General features: G+C 40.8%; 1 protein-coding gene across 1 annotated transcript in view; it reads right to left on the bottom strand.

The window, feature by feature from the left end:
- Nucleotides 1-821: 821 nt before the first annotated feature.
- The window catches only part of VTCN1 (V-set domain containing T cell activation inhibitor 1), a 72,921-nt gene continuing 55,199 nt past the window's right edge, over nucleotides 822-18,543 (bottom strand). The window contains exons 3-6 of the mRNA XM_040230943.1: nucleotides 15,765-16,112; nucleotides 10,505-10,783; nucleotides 7,210-7,379; nucleotides 822-1,034 (exon numbers count right to left, since the gene is read on the bottom strand). Coding sequence (XP_040086877.1) covers nucleotides 7,255-7,379; nucleotides 10,505-10,783; nucleotides 15,765-16,112 — 752 coding nt within the window. The 3' untranslated portion in view covers nucleotides 822-1,034; nucleotides 7,210-7,254. The remainder of the gene's footprint in view (nucleotides 1,035-7,209; nucleotides 7,380-10,504; nucleotides 10,784-15,764; nucleotides 16,113-18,543) is intronic.

Below are 18,543 nucleotides of genomic sequence, written 5' to 3'. Positions count from 1 at the left end.
GTGATAACTGTCTGATCAGGATATAAAGAAGAAGCCTCAAAGCTTGTGATGACATAATATCACACATGGTCAAGATGAGAGGTCCTTTCCCTGGACCATTCAAGGATAAGCATCATCTGAGAAGTAAAATAGCATTAGTTTGTTTTAAAAATAAGATGCTGACATAGTTTAGAAAATCAGTGTCACCCAACTACATTTTTAATGTTAAAATTATGATCATTTTTTACATTTTTTCTTGGCATTTGTCAGGTGGGAGGAGATGCCAGGGCATTTTTGCATTTTAATGAAAAGTGAATCATTCGACCCATCATTAAAATGTGTGCGTGCATGCTTAGTCACTCAGTTGTGTCCAGCTCTTTGCAACCCCATGGACTGTAGCCCTCCAGGTTCCCCTGTCCATGGGATTCTCCAGGCAAGAATACTGGAGTGGGTTGCCATTTCCTTCTCCACAGGATCTTCCCAACCCAGGGATCATACCTGGTCTCCTACACTGCAGGCGGATTCTTTACAGTCTGAGCCTCCAGGGAAGCCCACTAAAGTGCAGCCGCCTCTAAATTGTGAAGTGGCAGCACATTATCAACTTCCAACTGAACCCACTACAGTTTAATTTGTGGATTTTAAAACATGGATATAGTGCAATCAGAGCTTTCTAGAAACTTCCTCAGAGCAACATCACAGCAATACAGCTAAAGATTCAGAGACAAAAGAGATGCAATATCCCATTATCTCCCTCCTTGTGTGGGAATGGTGAGGTCCCTGAGATATGGGGATACACTTGTCCCACATGCCTTTTACTTGGTAGTATTAATACACTTCTCTGGTTCAGATGAATTATTTCGCAACTTTTAATATATGTCTTTGAAGATAAATTTATCTTGTTCATATTGAAGTCTTCTGTGGGTTGCTTTTGGCTTCTTTCTGCTTCTTGATCTTATTTGTTCACTCCTGAGTTCTAGATGTGAATTCATTTCCCCCCAGAAATATAAAACTAGGTCATATCTTGTGGTGAAATAGTTCTGCAGATTCCTGGGATTCTGAAAATAATAGCAATAAGATACCATTACAGCCATTCAGCAAACACTTATCAGACACTGAAAGTCTCCCTTCCACTGTATATTTCTTGTTCAGAAATGGATTTGTTTTTCTGTATTTTGATGATATTCTATTGAGGCCACATGGTGTCATGGGTCGCTAGGGGAAAGGAGATGGCTTGAGTCTCCCCTTAAGAAAGGGGATCATCCTCACAGCAAACAGGAACTGAGAGAGGAGCTATGGGCAAGCTTCTAGATGGAAGTAGAAAGATGACTTCTGAGTTCTCAGCCAAGGAATGTGTGTAACCTAAAGTGTCATGGTAAGTTATAATGTGTATCTCAAGTAATGATCTCTTCATTAAAAAAAAAATGATTTAAGCTTACCCCCCTATAGTTCTAGAGAGAAAAAAATGAAGCTATAGCTAACCAGGTGACAGTATATAACTCTTTGCATACTGCGTGTGAACATATATTCTTGTATGTCTTATTTTATTAAAAAAAAGATTGTAAGTCACTGCTATAAGGGAATACAAATAAGATGAATAGGCTATACTTTATAGGTCAGATTATCTAGCTGTAGTATATTAAAAACTCATTTACAGTGTTATGAGAATCAAGGAAAGAAGAAAGGGTTCCTTCTAATGAGATCCTCAAAGGATAGTTTCCTCAGAGAAACCTCCCTCCAGTGACAACCACAGAGTTTGGAAATGATGGAAATTGGTAGCTTTCCTTACAAAAAAATCTCTTCTGTACATTGCACCATAGTGTTTGGAGAACAAGAGAAAAAATGAAAAGCAGGTCAAGAGATCCCCAGCCAAGATGGTGGAGTAGAAAGGCCCTGAGCTCATCTTCTCTGATAGGCACTCCAAATCACAGCCATTTGCAGAACAGCCATCGATGAAAAAGACTGGGATCTACCAGAAAAGATGTACAACTAAAGATGTAAAGAAGGAACTACAGTGAAACAGGTAGGAGAGGCAGACTCACGATGTAATCAAGTCCCCTACTCCAAGGTGCGTGACCCACAAACTGGAGGATAATTACCTCGCAGAGGTACTCCCCAGAGAGTGAGCGATCTGAGCTCCACATCAGGCTCCCCAGCCCAGGGGTCCTGCACCAGGAAGATAAGCTTCCAAAACACTTGGCTTTGAAGGCCAGCAGGGCTTACTATTAGGAGAGCAAAAGAGCTGGGGAAGAAAGACTTCACTGTTAAAGGGTGCACATAAAATCTCACATGCTCTGGAACCCAGGCAGAAGTAGTAATCTGATATGAGCCTGGGTCAGACCTACCTACTGATCCTGGAGAGTCTCCCAGAAAGGCAGGAAGCAACTGCACGTCACCCTGGGAATACAGCTGCTGACGGCAGCCATTCTGGGGAGCTTCTACCATGTGGACACTGACAAACACCAGTGTGTAATCCTGCCTGTAGCTCATTAGCACCAAGACCTGGCCCCACTCAACAGTATAAGAGTCACCAGTGCTCGGATGTCTCTGGCCAGGCAACTAACTGGACAGGGACACAGCTCTGCCCATCAGCATACTGGCTGCCTTAAGATTACCTGAGACCATAGCTGCCTCTGGATGTGGGCTTACCCACCAGAGGGCCCAGGACCTAACTCCATCCTCCAGTGGGCAGGTACCAGCCATAGAATCCCCTGGGCCTGGATGCTGCCCTTCAGGAAGCCTGTTCTAGCCTTTGGGCCAGCTTCAGCCACAAGGGGGCAGACACTACATGCAAAAACCCACAATCTCAGAGCCTGCAGACCTAGCCTGCCTACCAGCAAGTCAGACCCTGCCCTGAGAACCAGATGGGCCCCAGCCCTGCCCTCTAGCAGGCCAACACAAACTTTGAGACACCCAGACCCTGGTCCCAACTGTATCAGGAGTGCCCCTCCCCCCTCCCCCAACCATCCAAGACTAGCTCTGGGCCCTGCAACCAGATTCCAGGACATAGCTTTGCCTACCAGCAGATTGGCACTGACATGCTTGCTGTCACTCACCAGACAACATTACCAGAGTTCCTTGGACCCTGACTCCAGCCATCCATGACCCAGCACTAGCCCTGGGTCCCCCTAGGGTTCCATAGTCAGCTGCCCCTGTAGCTCACAGCCTCAACTCATGTGGATGGCCTGGATACCGATTGGACCAGGGGCCAACCAAGCCTACTAGACCTCCCACATAGACAGCCTGAAACAACAGGAGGACCCATGCAACCCTCATATAAAGTACTCAAGAGTGTATAGTTTGGGTGATGAGAGGGGAGTGTGCTGTTGGGACACCTAAGAGGTCTCCTACAAAACAGCACTTCTCCAAGGTGGGAGTCGGACACGACTGAGCGACTTCACTTTCACCTTTCACTTTCATGCACTGGAGAAGGAAATGGCAACCCACTCCAGTGTTCTTGCCTGGAGAATCCCAGGGACAGGGGAGCCTGATGGGCTGCCATCTATGGGGTCGCACAGAGTGGGACACGACTGAAGTGACTTAGCAGCAAGGTGGGAAAATGTAACCAACCTACCAGATACATAAAAATACAAACAGCTTAGCAAAACGAGGTGACAGAGCAAGGTGTTCCAGACAAAAGAACAAGATAAAACCTCAGAGAACAACCAAGTGGAGCTAGGCAATCTACCTGGGAAAGAGTTCAGGGCAGTGACTGTAAAGATGATCAAAGAGATAGGGAGATACAAAGAGTGAGAAGTTAAAAGTTTTTAACAAAGAGAAAATATATAGAACAACCAAACAGAGATGAAGAATAGAATAGCTGAAATGAAAAATATACCAGAAGGAATCAACATTAGAGCAAATGATGGATGAGTGAACTGAAAGACAGTAGTGGAATCACTGATGCTGAACAGAAAAAAAAATGAAAAGAAATGAGAGTTTAAGAGACCTCTGGGGCAACATCAAGTGCACTAATATTCATGTTACAGGGGTCCCAGAAGGAGAAGAGAGAGAGAGAAAAGGACTGAGAACATATTTGAAGACATAATAGCTGAAAACTTCTCTCCTCTGGAAAACGAAATAGACATCCAACTCGAGGAAGTGCAGAGAGTTCCATATGGGAGCCAAAGAGGAACATATGAAGACACATTGTCATTAAAATGGCAAAATCTAAAGGTAAAAAAATATTAAAAGCAGCAAGGGGAAAGCAACAAGTAACATACTAGCAAACTCCCAGAAGGCTATCAGCTGACTCTTCAGCAGAAACTCTGCAGTTCAGAAGGGAATTGCACAATATGTTTAAAGTGGTGAAAGGGAAAAACCTACAATCAAGAAACTTCTAGCCAGTAAGACTCTCCCATTCAGATTCCATGGAGATATCAGCAACTTCACAGGCAAGCAAAAGTTCAGCACCACCAAACCAGCTTTACAAGAAATGTTAAAGGAACTTTTCTAACTTAAAAAGAAAAGGCCAAATCTAGAACCATGAAAATTATGATAGGAAAAAGCTCATAGGTAAAGGCAAACATAAAGGTAGGGAATCATGTCATGCACAAAGCTAGTAGGAAGGCTGAAAGACAAAAGCGGTAAAAATCATCTCTACCTTTAGTAAGCAGCTAAGGGATACGTAAAACAATGAGATGCAAAATGTGATATCAAAAACAGTAATCAAGACGGGAGGAGAGCCCAAATGCACAGTTGTACTTTGAAATTAAGAGATCAGCAACTTAATACAATCATGTGTATATTTTATAGCTATTTAAAAGCCTCATGGTAACCACAAACCAAAAACTTAGGCTAGGTGCACAGAAAAGTAAAAGGAGTCCAAACATAATAGTAAAGACGGTCCTCAAATCACAAGAGGACAAAAGAAGAGGGGGCAGAAAAGCCTTAACAAAAGGAACCCCCCCAAACAATTAACAAAAAACGACAATAAGAATATACATATCAATAATTACTTTAAATTTAAATGGACTAAATGCTCCAGTCAATAGACAATCAGTAGCGGCTGGATGGATAGACCTGTATGTATGTTGCCTACAAGAGACTCACTTCAGATCTAGACACACAGGGACTGCAAGTGAGGGGAAAAGATAGTCCATGCAAGTTGGAATCAAAAGAAAACTAGGGTAGCAAAACTTACATCAGATGAGATAAACTTTAAAATAAAGGCTGTTACAAGAAACAAGGACACTGTATAATGATCAAAGAATCAATCCAAGATGAAGATATAACAACTGCGAATATATATGCACCTACTATAGGAGCACTTAGATACATAAAACAGATATTAATGGATGTAAAGGGAGAAATCAACAGTAACTCAGTAATAGTAGGGGACTTTAAAACCTCACTTACATTAATGGACAGGTCATCCAGACAGTCTCCAGTTGGTCTAATGTGTCATTTAAGGCTAGTGTTTCCTTACTGATTTTAGATATATTTACCTAACATTGCATTTGAAAGCATCAGAATACATATTCTTTTCAAGTACACATAAAACATTCTCCAGGGTAAATCACATGCTGCTGTGCAGCAAAGCAAGCCTTGCTAAATTAAAAAAGATTGAAATCATGTAAAAACATCTTTTCCAATCACAATGCTATGAAACTAAAAGTCAACTATAAGAAAAAAAGACTGCCAAAAAAAAAAAAAAAAAAAAACCCCACCATGTGGAGCCCAAAGAGCATGCTACTAACCAACCAATGAGTCAATAAAGAAATCAAAGAGGAAATTTTAAAAATGCCTGGAGATAAATGAAAATGAAAACACAATCCAAAAATCTGTGCAAACAAAAATCTATACAACAAATACATGTTGTTTATAGCAAAACAAGCTTAACTCAGGAAACATGATCTGACCTGATCACCACAGCAGCCCCAAAAGAAAGTTTCCTCTAATTTAATTATTTGCAATTTTTGTAATCTTTGCAATTTTTATAATATTCATGTACTACCTTTATCTACATATATAACATTATATTTTTAATTCAATCACTATTTTTAAAAAATAAATATATATATATTTTTTTACCATACTCAAAAAAGCAAAGCAGCTAACAGATTTTTGCCTGCCTTTGAGGACTTATCTAGGCAAAGAATATATATGCCTTAGAGAGTGTAAGATACTACAAATTATACAGGCTCACCAAAGGGATGTGAAATAAAAGGACCATTAGGAAATGGGTGAAGGACGTGTGGACCTGAGTTACCAGAGAGTAGAGGAGATTTCCAAGAAGGGAGAGAGAGGGAGCAAGGACAGAGAGCAGTGGTAGATAGCCGAGAGAAGGAGGAAACTTAGGAAGAAAAAGTTAGAGAATTGTGACTGCAGAGCTGAGGACTTAACTCTGATGTGACAGTGCCCTGAGAGTCCCTTTAGGTTGCAGAGTAAAGGAATGCTATGATGAAAATAGCATTTGAATTTTTTAAATTCTGGCTCCTTGTTTCCTATCACCTGAAAGAGAGGAAGGATAAGTACAAGATTTTAGAACTAGTTGGGGCATAAAATGATGAAGCTGGATTAGGGTAGTCTGAAAGATATGGGCAAATACTGTACAGCTTGGTATCAAATTGACCTGAGGACAGATGGGGGATAAAAATAGCTCTAAGGTTGTGAGCCTGGTGCATGGTGGCAGTCCACTGAGTAAAGTGGTAGTGTTGACTGTAACTTCATAAGCTCAGTGGTATGCAAATCCTGCATACAGAAGAATATTTAGAAAGAAATGTCCTACCAATAATCAGAGCCAAAGGACTGAAGGGACAGTGGGAAGTATCAGCAGGAAGGCTAGTTGGTGAGTGCTTTGTCCAGTCTCTAGTCAACAGGGGCTTTGTTGTTGGGGGGTGGGCGCTGCTGGGTGGGGAGAAGCTACTTATGTGATTATGCTCATGTCATGCTTCTTTGTGAAATTCAGAGAAATGAGTCAGGGCCAAATATCTCTTTCGCTTTCAGTAAGATGCTTTCCTTCAAGGATGACTCAATAAATGAAAAGGTGTTTGAAACTATACAAATACTTGAATTGTATAGAGTTGGTTTTCCTGTAAGTCTGTCAATGAGGTCTATACTCTTTGTTAACAAGTGCTTACCTTTTACAATAGCAGTGGAAATAGTGTCTACTGCCCTGACATTATTAATGTTTCTCTCTGAGGCTGATGCTGGGGGCTGCTTGATTCTTGTTAGGGACACAAGCACAAATATACACAGAGGATCCCCAACACCATTTGTGATTCATCTCACCTGTCATACCAATGACTTTGCATGTTTCTGTGTAACCAAGGTATGTTATTTTAGCATCAGATAAAAGCAGAGCGGCAAGAGTACCCAGTCGATGGCAGAAGAAGCAGAGACATGCAGGGAAGCCTTTGAGTTCAGTAGCTGTAGGTGACTTCGCCTTTTAATCTCCGAGTCTGTAAAGGAAGAGAAAAAAGTTCAGGATCAAGGAGGAAAAGGTGATGTCTTCTTCACATGGCTGGTTAACAAAAAAAGTACCCCCAAAGAAGAACGAGTTGTTCCTAATATAACTTGTGCCCTAATTTGGGGGGAATTTTGTAACCCATTCTCCACCTTTCTGTAACTGTCTTAAAAGCAGAGCTTTCTCTTTCTTGAGAGATGTTCCATTCTCTCTTCCAGTCCAGTGAGCACTCAGCCAAATGAAAAATGATGCCAATAAACAGATTGCTATTGGTTACCAAATAAAAAATAGGCTAAACCAACAGCCACCGCCAGTCCTTGGTTTCAGACACATTTTTTTCCCTCTAGACAGTGACCTTTACAGGTTCTGTGTCATTTGCTTTCATCACAGCACTACCAAGTAATGAGAAAATATTGTTCTCATTTTGAAGTAGAGAAAGGCCAAAGTGAAGAATTAAATTATTCTTTACTCTATTTTCTCCCTAGACAGTCCAATGTCATTTAGTTCATTTCAACGCTGACACTTAATAGCTGTGTGACTTCAGGCAAGTTTAGGCAAGTTAATCTATATGTGCCTCAGTTTCTTCATCTATAAGATAAGGCTAAAATAATAATCAACTTCTTAGGGTTCTTATGAGGATTAATGAGTTAATATGTATAAACACTTAGAATAGAACCTAGCCCCATAGTAAGCACTCAGTAAGTATTAGCTATAAAAATAACAGTAACCCCACTCAAGCCTAATAAACATTGCTTCCATTAAGTTGATCATTTCTAAATTCACCTCCTTAGCCCCAATTCTGTCCTAAATTCCACATCTGTATTATAATTACTACTACTGTATGTCAGTTTAAAAATGTAATATTCAGCAAATATTTTTGAGTGCCTGTTGTTTGAATTCAAAGGAGTCCAATAAACACCCTCTCCCCCACTGAGCTCTGAACCAGTTAAAGAGTAAGATGAAAAAAGTGAGGCAACTGGAAGACTAAAATCACCTTTATTCCTGATAAAGCTGATAATAAAGAATTATGCTTTGTCTGCAGGGAAGTGGGCTGCAGGCATCTTAAGACCGGGGCCTGCTTTCTCCTGCAAGGGCAAATCCTGCCTCTGAAAACTGATGACTCAGAGGAGCTAATTTCTGGTTAGCTAGAGAGAAAGGAACATAATTCCTCATGTTATAGAATAACACAAGCAGCTCAGCTCTTGTGTTGAGCTACTTATGCTTCCCCTAATAAACTCACTGATGGGGTGAGTTAATTCCTCCTCCTCTGAGAAAGAGTGAAAGAGGGGAGAAGAGAGAGACTAGAACGGTTACACTGGTAGTGTGGGACTCTTCCCGTGGAAGAAGTCTGTGGCGTAGGGATGAAGCAGCCTCCCCCAGACTTGTTATGTGCTGGGTCATGTGCTAAGCACTGGACATCTCTGCATTTGTACACAGTGGATACTTTCAACACAGCATCTCTAAAATCTTTAATTTCTTACCAAACACGTTGCTCTTCCTGGATTTTCATTATTGTTGATTTTGGTAGCATTACTACCCTCCTAAGAAATCTGAGTAGAAATATCAGACCCCTTTCAAGTTATTCCTTCTCTTGTCCTGTACATTTGTGTCACCAAGGCTTATAGATTATTTTCTTCATTAACCTTTGATTCTTCCCGCTTTCCTTCCCATTGTCACTGCCCGAGTTAAGATCCTTGTAATTTCTCCCCCAGACACTGATATAGGCTACTGGCTTCATGCCTTTCTAGTCTATTAAAGTCATTTTTTTTCCCTTCAAAACCCAGCTTGAACTCTTTCTCATCTATTGAGCCACTGTACTCATAATAACTCTTTCCCCTAGACACCGTATCCACCCTGATTAACTTCTCTTATGACAACTGTGCTATTCATCTTAGTGTTTCGTAGGACTTACAAATTGCTTTTCATGTGTTTGGCACTCAATAGATACTTGTTGAGTGAGTGACCCCAGTTAGCAATAAGAGAACACAGGATATAAACCTCACAGTCTCTTTCAGTTGTTTAAAAACTTACCCTGCACATGGTAAAAAGGAGTTATGTTAGTTTATGTTGATTTTTGAGCTACGTCACGCTTCTAAAAGTTGTATATAGTCCTACTACTGGTATATGGAACACTTGTTCTAATGTATCCGATAAGCATGCACTGAAAAGGAAACTGTTCACTGAATAAAAGCTGTGCTCAATTTCTGTGGTTTGTTCAGTTATTGCCATTTCTATTAGGAGCATCCGTTATATAGTTTGGAGCATTTAATTGAGATCTAAACTGAGATACTCCTGTTAACACTCATTGTTTTAAATGGCTAACACTTTATTCTCCCTTCTCTTCTGGGAAGGGCTTTCATCCAAGTACTGTCTCATTGGTCTAAGTACAGGTAGCTGACCGAAGTTGAGCCTTTTTGGGAATGTCAAGTCAGACTGAGGGACTGAGCTTCAGTCTAGTCACTGTCTTGAGTGAAAGAGACTTTTAAAGGTAAGAGCTCTTGGCAACCATATTTTTCCCTGTTGACTAAAATGAAAGAGAGTAAATTAGACAGAATTTACTAGAGAATAAACTAGAAATGAGAGACAAAGAATACCAATGGAATTTAACTTCTTGGTTCCAGCTGTTCCTAAAGTCATACTGTACTTCCTGACCTTGGTTTCATGAGATATCCTAATACCCTTTTAGCTTAGGCCTGAGTTGATTTTGTTTTGTGTTATAGGCAACTAAAAGTCTTCTGATTGGTACACTCATCAGTTTGTTCCACAGGATAGTGGAAGAACTCTCTTTTTCTCATGTAGATGATTTTTTTTTATTAGATACTGCTTTACCAAAGCAATCCTTCTGAGTTAGACAGGGCCTCAGAATCCTAAACACTGCTCTCCAGGCAGTGAGAAGGCATACAAATGAAAGCTAATTGTCAGCTTTGCTCTGTAGGCCATAAATACTGTTTTGTATTAGTTTTGTTCTTACATAATGCAATCTCAACTGGAATTGTGATTGAGGTCTCAGTGAAACTTTCTGTGCCCTGGTACATAATATATCTGTTAAAGAAATCAAATTTTAATTTATACTTGATTATAACCGCAATAAACTCATACCACAAGTGCGAAGGAGCCCACCTGTCACTTTGATATCCCCTGTGGCTTTGGCGATGTTGTTTTCAATCATACAGGAGTAAGTGTTGTTGATTGTGACGTTGTAGAGTACAGACACAACCTTCATGGTCACATTCTCAGAGTTCAGCTCAAAGCTAGTGTTGGAGACTTCTGAGAAGTTGGCTCCCTGGTCAACTTGGGATGCCCAGACCACTGAGGGCTGGGGAAACCATCTGGGAGCCTCACATCGTAAGCTCTCAGAGCTGGCGTTATAGTCCACGTTCACCTCTGGGATGCTGAAGGCTGCAGGTCAAAAGGACAGATGTTAAGGTTGGACGATAAGACAATACAGCCTTTGAGGTGCTAGGTCTTACAACAAAGACACTGAAGTGACTCAGTACTTTCCCAGTGGGCTGTGTATGGCTCATTGTATTATAGATGCAAAAAGTGATTTGCTCATAGTATTGCTATATATCACAACATTCTGGCTAATATCACAAACTCTGAGGACCTATGTTCTAGATGTAATTGTTACACAGATAAATTTCTCCACATAAGAGGAGTTCCAGTGATCATACAAAAAATTTTATTAGCTAGGGAAGTTGGGTGTTTATTTTCCCAGGCACCTGTGAAGCCTCCTGAATTTTATGTATTTTTTGGCCTGGAGGGTAAAGTTAGGGTGGGAAGGGAGAAGGAAGAAACAAAGAGCATTCACCTATCACCCACAGAAATTCCACATGCAGGACTTGTCATCATGGAGATTTGAAGTTTGCTTGGGTAGAGATTGCCCTGGTATCCATGAATAAAGACAGGCATTTGTTTTCTTCTAAGATAATTCTCCCTGGGCTGGCAAGTACATTTTGAAATTAAAACTAACTTCCTCATCTATCTGGGCAGAGAGACACTTGTAAAAAATGTTAAGTTGTGGACTTTGGCCAGTAAATGTTTATTATGCCAAAAAGGCAGGCTACACATTATTAATGTATTTAGCATCTTCCTTTGCCCAGGACTGTGCTAGTGTTGAGTGAGAGGTGGAAGGACAGTTTTGGCCTACCCTTAAAGAGCCTGCAGCAGAGCAGGGGAGACTAGACTCACACACTTGGAGCAGGTTAGGAATGAGCTCCTGGGAGATGATGTGGGAACTTGAGTATATGTGACAATGAACCACCATTTATTGAGGGTGTGCTCTGGGCTGTGGACCAAATTCTAGACATTATTTCGTTTGTTTGTCAAAACAGTCTCAGGTATATCTATTATTGTGACCACTTTAAAAAATAAGTTTTAATTCTGGAATGATTTTGTTTATCTTTTGGCCATGCACAGCAGCATTGGAATCTTAATTCCCCAACCAGGGATTGAACCGGTGCCCCCTGCATTGAAAGCATGGAGTCTAAACCACTGGACTGCCAGGGAAGTACCTGGAATAATTTTCAATTCAGTTCAGTCGCTCAGTCGTGTCCGACTCTTTGCAACCCCATGAATCACAGCACGCCAGGCCTCCCTGTCCATCACCAACCCCCGGAGTTCACTCAGACTCACGTCCATCGAGTCAGTGATGCCATCCAGCCATCTCATCCTCTGTCGTCCCCTTCTCCTCCTGCCCCCAATCCCTCCCAGCATCAGAGTCTTTTCCAATGAGTCAACTCTTCACATGAAGTGGCCAAAGTACTGGAGTTTCAGTTTTAGCATCATTCCTTCCAAAGAAATCCCAGGGCTGATCTCCTTCAGAATGGACTGGTTGGATCTCCTTGCAGTCCAATTTTAGATTTATAGAAAAGTTGCAAAGATAGTACAGAGGGTTCTTGTATACTCCTTACTCAGTTTCTGCTAATATTCCGCTAACATAACCATGACACATTTGTCAAAACTGAGAAACTATTAATATTGTTTATATATTACTATTAACTCCAGACTTCATTTAAATTTTATCAGTTTTTCCACCAATCAGAATGTCACATTGCCCTTATTTGTCATGTCTTTTTAGATTCCTCTGGTCTGTGACATGTTCTCAATCTTTCCATGTTTTTCACGACCTTGACAGTTTTGAGGAGTACTCAGTTCAGTTCAGTTCACCCGCTCTGTTCTGTCCGACTCTTTGTGACCCCATGGACTGCAGCCCACCAAACTTCCCTGTCCATCACCAACTCCTAGGGCTTACTCAAACTCTGGTCCATTGAGTCGGTGATGCCATCCAACCATCTCATCCTCTGTCTTCCCCTTCTTCTGCCTTCAATCTTTCCTGTCATCTGGGTCTTTTCAAATGAATTAGTTCTTTGCATCAGGTGGCCAAAGCATTGGAGTTTCAGCTTCAGCATCAGTCCTTCCAATGAATATTCAGGACTGATTTCCTTTAGGATGGACCGGTTGGATCTCCTTGCTGACTAAGGGACTCTCAAGCATCTTCTCCAACACCACAGTTCAAAAGCATTGATTCTTTGGTGCTCAGCTTTCTTTATGGTCCAACTCTCACATCCATACAAGATTACTGGAAAAACCATAGCTTTGACTAGACAGACCTTTGTTGGCAAAGTAATGTCTCTGCTTTTTAATATGCTGTCTATGTTGGTCATAGCTTTTCTTCCAAGTAGCAAGAGTCTTTTAATTTCACAGCTGCAATCACCATCTGCAGTAATTTTGGAGCCCCCCCAAAATAAAGTCTGTCACTGTTTCCATTGTTTCCCCATCTATTTGCCATGAAGTGATGGGACCAGATGCCATGGTCTTCATTTTCTGAATGTTGAGTTTTAAGCCAATATTTTCACTCTCTTCTTTCACCTTCTTCAAGAGGCTCTTTAGTTCCTCTTCACTTTCTGCCATTAGCGTGGTGTCATCTTCATGTCTGAGGTTATTGATATTTCTCCCAGAAATCTTGATTCCAGCTTGTGCTTCATCCAGCCCAGCATTTCTCATGATGTACTCTGCATGTAAGTTAAATAAGCAGAGTGACAGTGTACAGCCTTGACGTACTCCTTTTCCTATTTGAAACCAGTCTGTTGTTCCATGTCCAGCTCTAAATGTTGCTTCTTGACCTGCATGCAGATTTCTCAGGAGGCAGGTCAGGTGGTGTGGTATTCCTGTCTCTTGAAGAATTTTCCAGTTTGTTGTGGTCCATACAGTCAAAGGCTTTGGTGTAGTCATAAAGCAGAAGTAGATGTTTTTCTGGAACTCTCTTGCTTTTTCAATGATCCAACAGATGTTGACAATATGATCTCTGTTTCCTCTGCCTTTTCTAAATCCAGCTTGAACACCTGGAAGTTCACGGTTCACATACTATTGAAGCCTGGCTTGGAGGATTTTGAGTGTTACTTTCTAGCATGTGAGATGAGTGCAATTGTATGGTGATTTGAACATTCTTTGGCATTGCCTTTCTTTGGGATTGGAATGAAAACTGGCCTTTTCCAATCCTGTGGCCACTGCTGAGTTTTCCAAATTTGCTGACATATTGAGTGCAGCACTTTCACAGCATCATCTTTTAGGATTTGAAATAACTCAACTGGAATTCCATCACCTCCACTAGCTTTGTTTGTGGTAATGCTTCCTAAGGCCCACTTGACTTCACATTCCAGGATGTCTGGCTCTAGGTGAGTGATCACACCATCATGGTTATCTGGGTCATGAAGATCTTTTTTTGTATAGTTCTTTTGTGTATTCTTGCCACCTTTTCTTAATATCTTCTGCTTCTGTTAGGTCCATACCATTTAGTGCTTTATTGTGCCCATCTCTGTATGAAATGTTCCCTTGGTATCTCTAATTTTCTTGAAGAGATCTCTCCTTTACCATTCTATTGAGGAGTACTAACTAGATATTTTGTAGGATGTCCTCTATTGGAATTTGTCTGATGATTTCCTCATGATTAGACTGAGATTTTGGATTTTGGAGAGGAAAACAAAAAAGTTAAAAGTGCCGTTCTCATTATGTCACATCAGAGAGTATATGCAATCAGCCTGACTTAATCATAAGGATGTTAACTTTGATCACCTGGCTGAGGCTGTGTTTGCTAGGTTTCTTTGGAAGTTGGACTTTACTAACACACCCTAAGTGTGGTGGTTGGGGGAGCAAGGAAGTTCTAAGCTCCACCTCTCAGAAGAGGCGAGATATAAAAATATTATTTGGGATTCATCTATAAAGAAAATTTGTTTCATCTCACTCACGTAAGAATGGACTTGTATATTTATTTTATACTTAGTTATAATTTAGTACTATGTGGTTTATTTTATTGCTCAGATCATTCCAGCTTTGCCACTGGAAGTCCTTTCAGTTGGCTCCAGTGTACCTTTGATGTGACTCTCTTAATTTCTGTTTTAATATGGAGGAGCTAAGTCTCAGTGAGGTTCCCTTGCCTAGGCCACTGTTACGTGCCCAGGTCTGTCTCTAGATCTGTGCTTCAGACCATTACATATACATGTCATGAGAGTTCCAAGAAAGACCTGTGCAGACTAACTTAGGCTGGGAAGTCTCAGAATACTTTCTATCTTTCAAGGCTCCTACTAAATGTCAAATTCTCGCCATGGGGGCCTTCCCATCCCTTTACTCCCTATGCATTTGGATATGATCTCTGAATCCCCAAATCATTCTATGTTTTCTCTTCAAGCATTTAATACACTTTACCAATTATTATAGATTTTACACATATTTCTTATCTCTGCCCTAACCCTCAACTGTATGAGCTCTATACTATGAGCTCTGGCTCTAGAAGGGAAGACAGTTATCTTTGTTTTCTTAATCATCTTTATACTCGTACAGTATCTGAATCCCTTGTACATAAATTCATAAAATGTTAAATTTAGTTGGTAAGGAAGTATGGATTTTAGTGGAGAAGGATTAGTGAGTTTATAGGATAATATTGTTTTGGTCAATTACCTTTGAACTTCTCCTCTAATGGTTTCCACTGCTGTGAGTCCCTGGAGGCACTGATTTCAGAGCCCACTTAGAACAGGAAAGTCTCAGACCAGATTATATATAGTCTTCTCTCACTAGCAAGACTGAAGTCTACCATAAAAGAGAAAGAACAGAGAGCTACTGAGGGAGAAAAAGTATTTTGGAAAAATATTTCAGGGGATATATGAGAAAATTTAGAAGAGGCTAGAGTCCTAAACAGAAGATTTTAAGACTTAATATTATAGTGGGTTACTTCTGGAGTTGGTGTGGGTCTTAGACAGCAAGGATGGCTGCTAACAGAATTCAGATGGTCTTTGTTGGATATTAGTCACTCATGAGCTATTCACACTCTCTAGTCTCAAATATCTCCTGGCCCTTTCTTTCCCACTTTTCAAAAGTAACTTACCTCCAGTTTTATATTCGAGGTTAGCATTCCCCTTGCCCTTAGAAGTGATGATGTAACATTTATAGGTGCCAGCATCCCTGAGTTGTACATTTTTCAGCCTCAGAGAGGCATTACCAACTATTACTTGATCAGAAAACACTGCTGTCCTGCCTCTGAACATTTCATCCTGGTTTGACAGGACATCTTTGCCTTCTTTGAACTCATGGACCAAGCCCGTGACACCTTCCTTCAGCCACTGTATCACGATATCAGCAAGTCTGATGTCAGGTTCAAAAGTACAACTCAGGATGCCATCTTCCCCGATGTTCCCAGCTGAGGTGAGAGTAGTGACTGCGATGGAGTGTCTTCCTACAATTCAGGAAACATGGGTCAATGCCAGGGGAAGCTTTGGAACATCTACAACCAAATCCTTCATCATTAAAAAGCCAAACAGTGACTTCTGTAATAAATTAGAAATATACAAAACAGAGTCAGGAAAAAAGAAGACATAATAGAGCACTAAGACAATAGTTTTGATACCTACAGCAGATCTGCCAATAGCTGATAAAAAAAAGCTATACTATAGCTTTCTGAGAGCAAGCAACCAAAACCTTGAGACCAAACAAGAGGAGAATATATTGGACTTGGGTTTTGAAGATGAGGATTCCAATTCTGGTTTGGTCAGTTACGAGCTTTGCGAACTTGGCTACACCTCTGGATTTCAGAAAATTGGAGGTAAGGATATATGTCTTACCTACCTCAAAGAGCTCTTGTGAGAATCAAAATCAAATGGATGTGAACTTGATTTGCAAACTGTAATTACCCATATAAGGTAATTGTTATTCTTAGTTAACCAGAAGTGGCATAGAAATGAAATCTCAGGTTAACTAAACGTGGCTAATAATTCTGAAGAATGCTAAGTTCTAAAGTGCTGTCACTTCTATCTCCACCTGAATGATAAGGAGACTAAGGCATAGAGAATAAAGTGACTTGATCAAGGTTAGAGTGCTAGCTATGGTATAATGAAGAATGGTACTCAGTTGGTTTGGGGCTGAAGATAGAAATCACGCCCTTCTCTCCAAACATATCACAAGTAGAAGTATTAATTATGGTGACGGCCATGTCCACTGTCTCCTCTACAGTTGCCCACTCAGTCTGTAAAGGACTGACCAACTGTTCTTGCTGTACTGGAGGCTGCTGATTGAGGATGTCTATAGGGTGACTTAATTAACTGAATATTCTTGAGAGCCTCCTGTGATTTGGATGTGAAGCTAAGGAGAAGGATGGGTCTTTGAGCTCAAGAAGAGAGTGGTACAGACCCAAAGAAGTGTGGGGGAGACCATGAGAGGAAAAAATGAAGGGAGTCCCCCCCATCTCAGTGCTGTCTTAGATCCTGAAGGTTTTCAGGTCTAGTTTCTGTGCACCTTCTGAGTATCCTTTAAACAAGCACTGATTATAATGGTCTGCACAAACATCTCTTTCTTACAACCAAGAAAGTCCTTCATATGATGGGTACTGAGCACTTCTCAGCTGGACTTCTCAGTTGGACTTCTCAGCTTCCTTACTGGTGTTCCTGCCACTCATCTTTGCATCCAGGTGGACCTTAAAGAACAATCTGAACATCTCAATTTTTTTTTTTAAATACTGTTTGTTATTTTTTAGTTCTGAATTTTTACTTTGGCTGCACTGGATCTTCATTGCAGCACATGGGCTGAGTTGCCCTGTGGCATGTAGGATCTTAGTTCCCCAACCAGGGATGGAACCCACATCCCCTGTGCTGAAAGGCAGGTTCTTAACCGCTGGACTACCAAGGAAGTCCCCCATGTCAGTTTTCTAATCAATGACCTTCCATGATTGCCAAGGGCTGTGGAGTAAACTTCAGACTAACAACATGGCCTTCAAAGTGAAGTACTGCGGGCCACATAGGAAATGCCCATATATATTCGCCATTATTGCTGCCTTTCCAGCCATACTTTCTACTACTGTAGTTTGCATATCAAGCAATTTATTTATTTGCTGCCTTCAATGGAAAAATACATAAGCAAAGGATACTTGCTATTTTTCAAATTAAAGAGGTTAACATTATGAACATAGGGATATCTTTGGCCTCTTGTGTCTTCCAGCCCATAAGGGGTTGGAAATGTCTCATTAGCTCCTAGGCCTTTATAAACAGATGAAGGTAATGGATGTGGGACAGAACTGGAGAAGCAAGCTAGATGAATTTATATTATAAAGAACAGAGAGCTACTAACGGAAGAAAAATTATCAGTATAAAGGAAACAGAGGACACAAAAACACGTGCATAGGCTGAGTTGGAAGAATGTTTTGGAGGCTTTAGAGTATGGGAAATGAGAGGCTTTGGAGTAACTGCCATGAACGGCCATTCATGTGGGAGATTTGGGAGAAAAAATATGAAAGAAGGTAGTATGCAGTTTAGCTGTGTAATATGAGTGTAACATACCCCACCCCCTGCCTTTTCTTTCTTTCCCTTTTGTGCTGCTCTGATAAAATTCTATTTTTATTTTTGCAAAGATGTACTTGATTTTTTCAATAAAAGAAAGAACCTAAAAAATTCAATGTAATAACAAATCTGACACATCTCTTCCTGAACAGAATCCTAGAACAGTGGGGCTCACAAATGGGCTCTAATAGAGGACCTCATCATGAGACAAGAGTTTGCTCTGCCTTGGCATTTTCTTTTTATTCTTTTTATTTATTTGCCTGTGCCGGGCCTTATGGCACATGAGATCTTTAGTTGTGGCATGTGGGATATAGTTCCCTGACCAGGGGTCACATCCAG

The sequence above is a fragment of the Oryx dammah genome, unplaced genomic scaffold (assembly GCF_014754425.2).
Source record: "Oryx dammah isolate SB20612 unplaced genomic scaffold, SCBI_Odam_1.1 HiC_scaffold_28, whole genome shotgun sequence".
NCBI lineage: Eukaryota > Metazoa > Chordata > Mammalia > Artiodactyla > Bovidae > Oryx > Oryx dammah.
The sequence above is the reverse complement of the archived record's forward strand: the minus strand, read 5'-3'. Positions and strand labels throughout refer to the sequence as shown.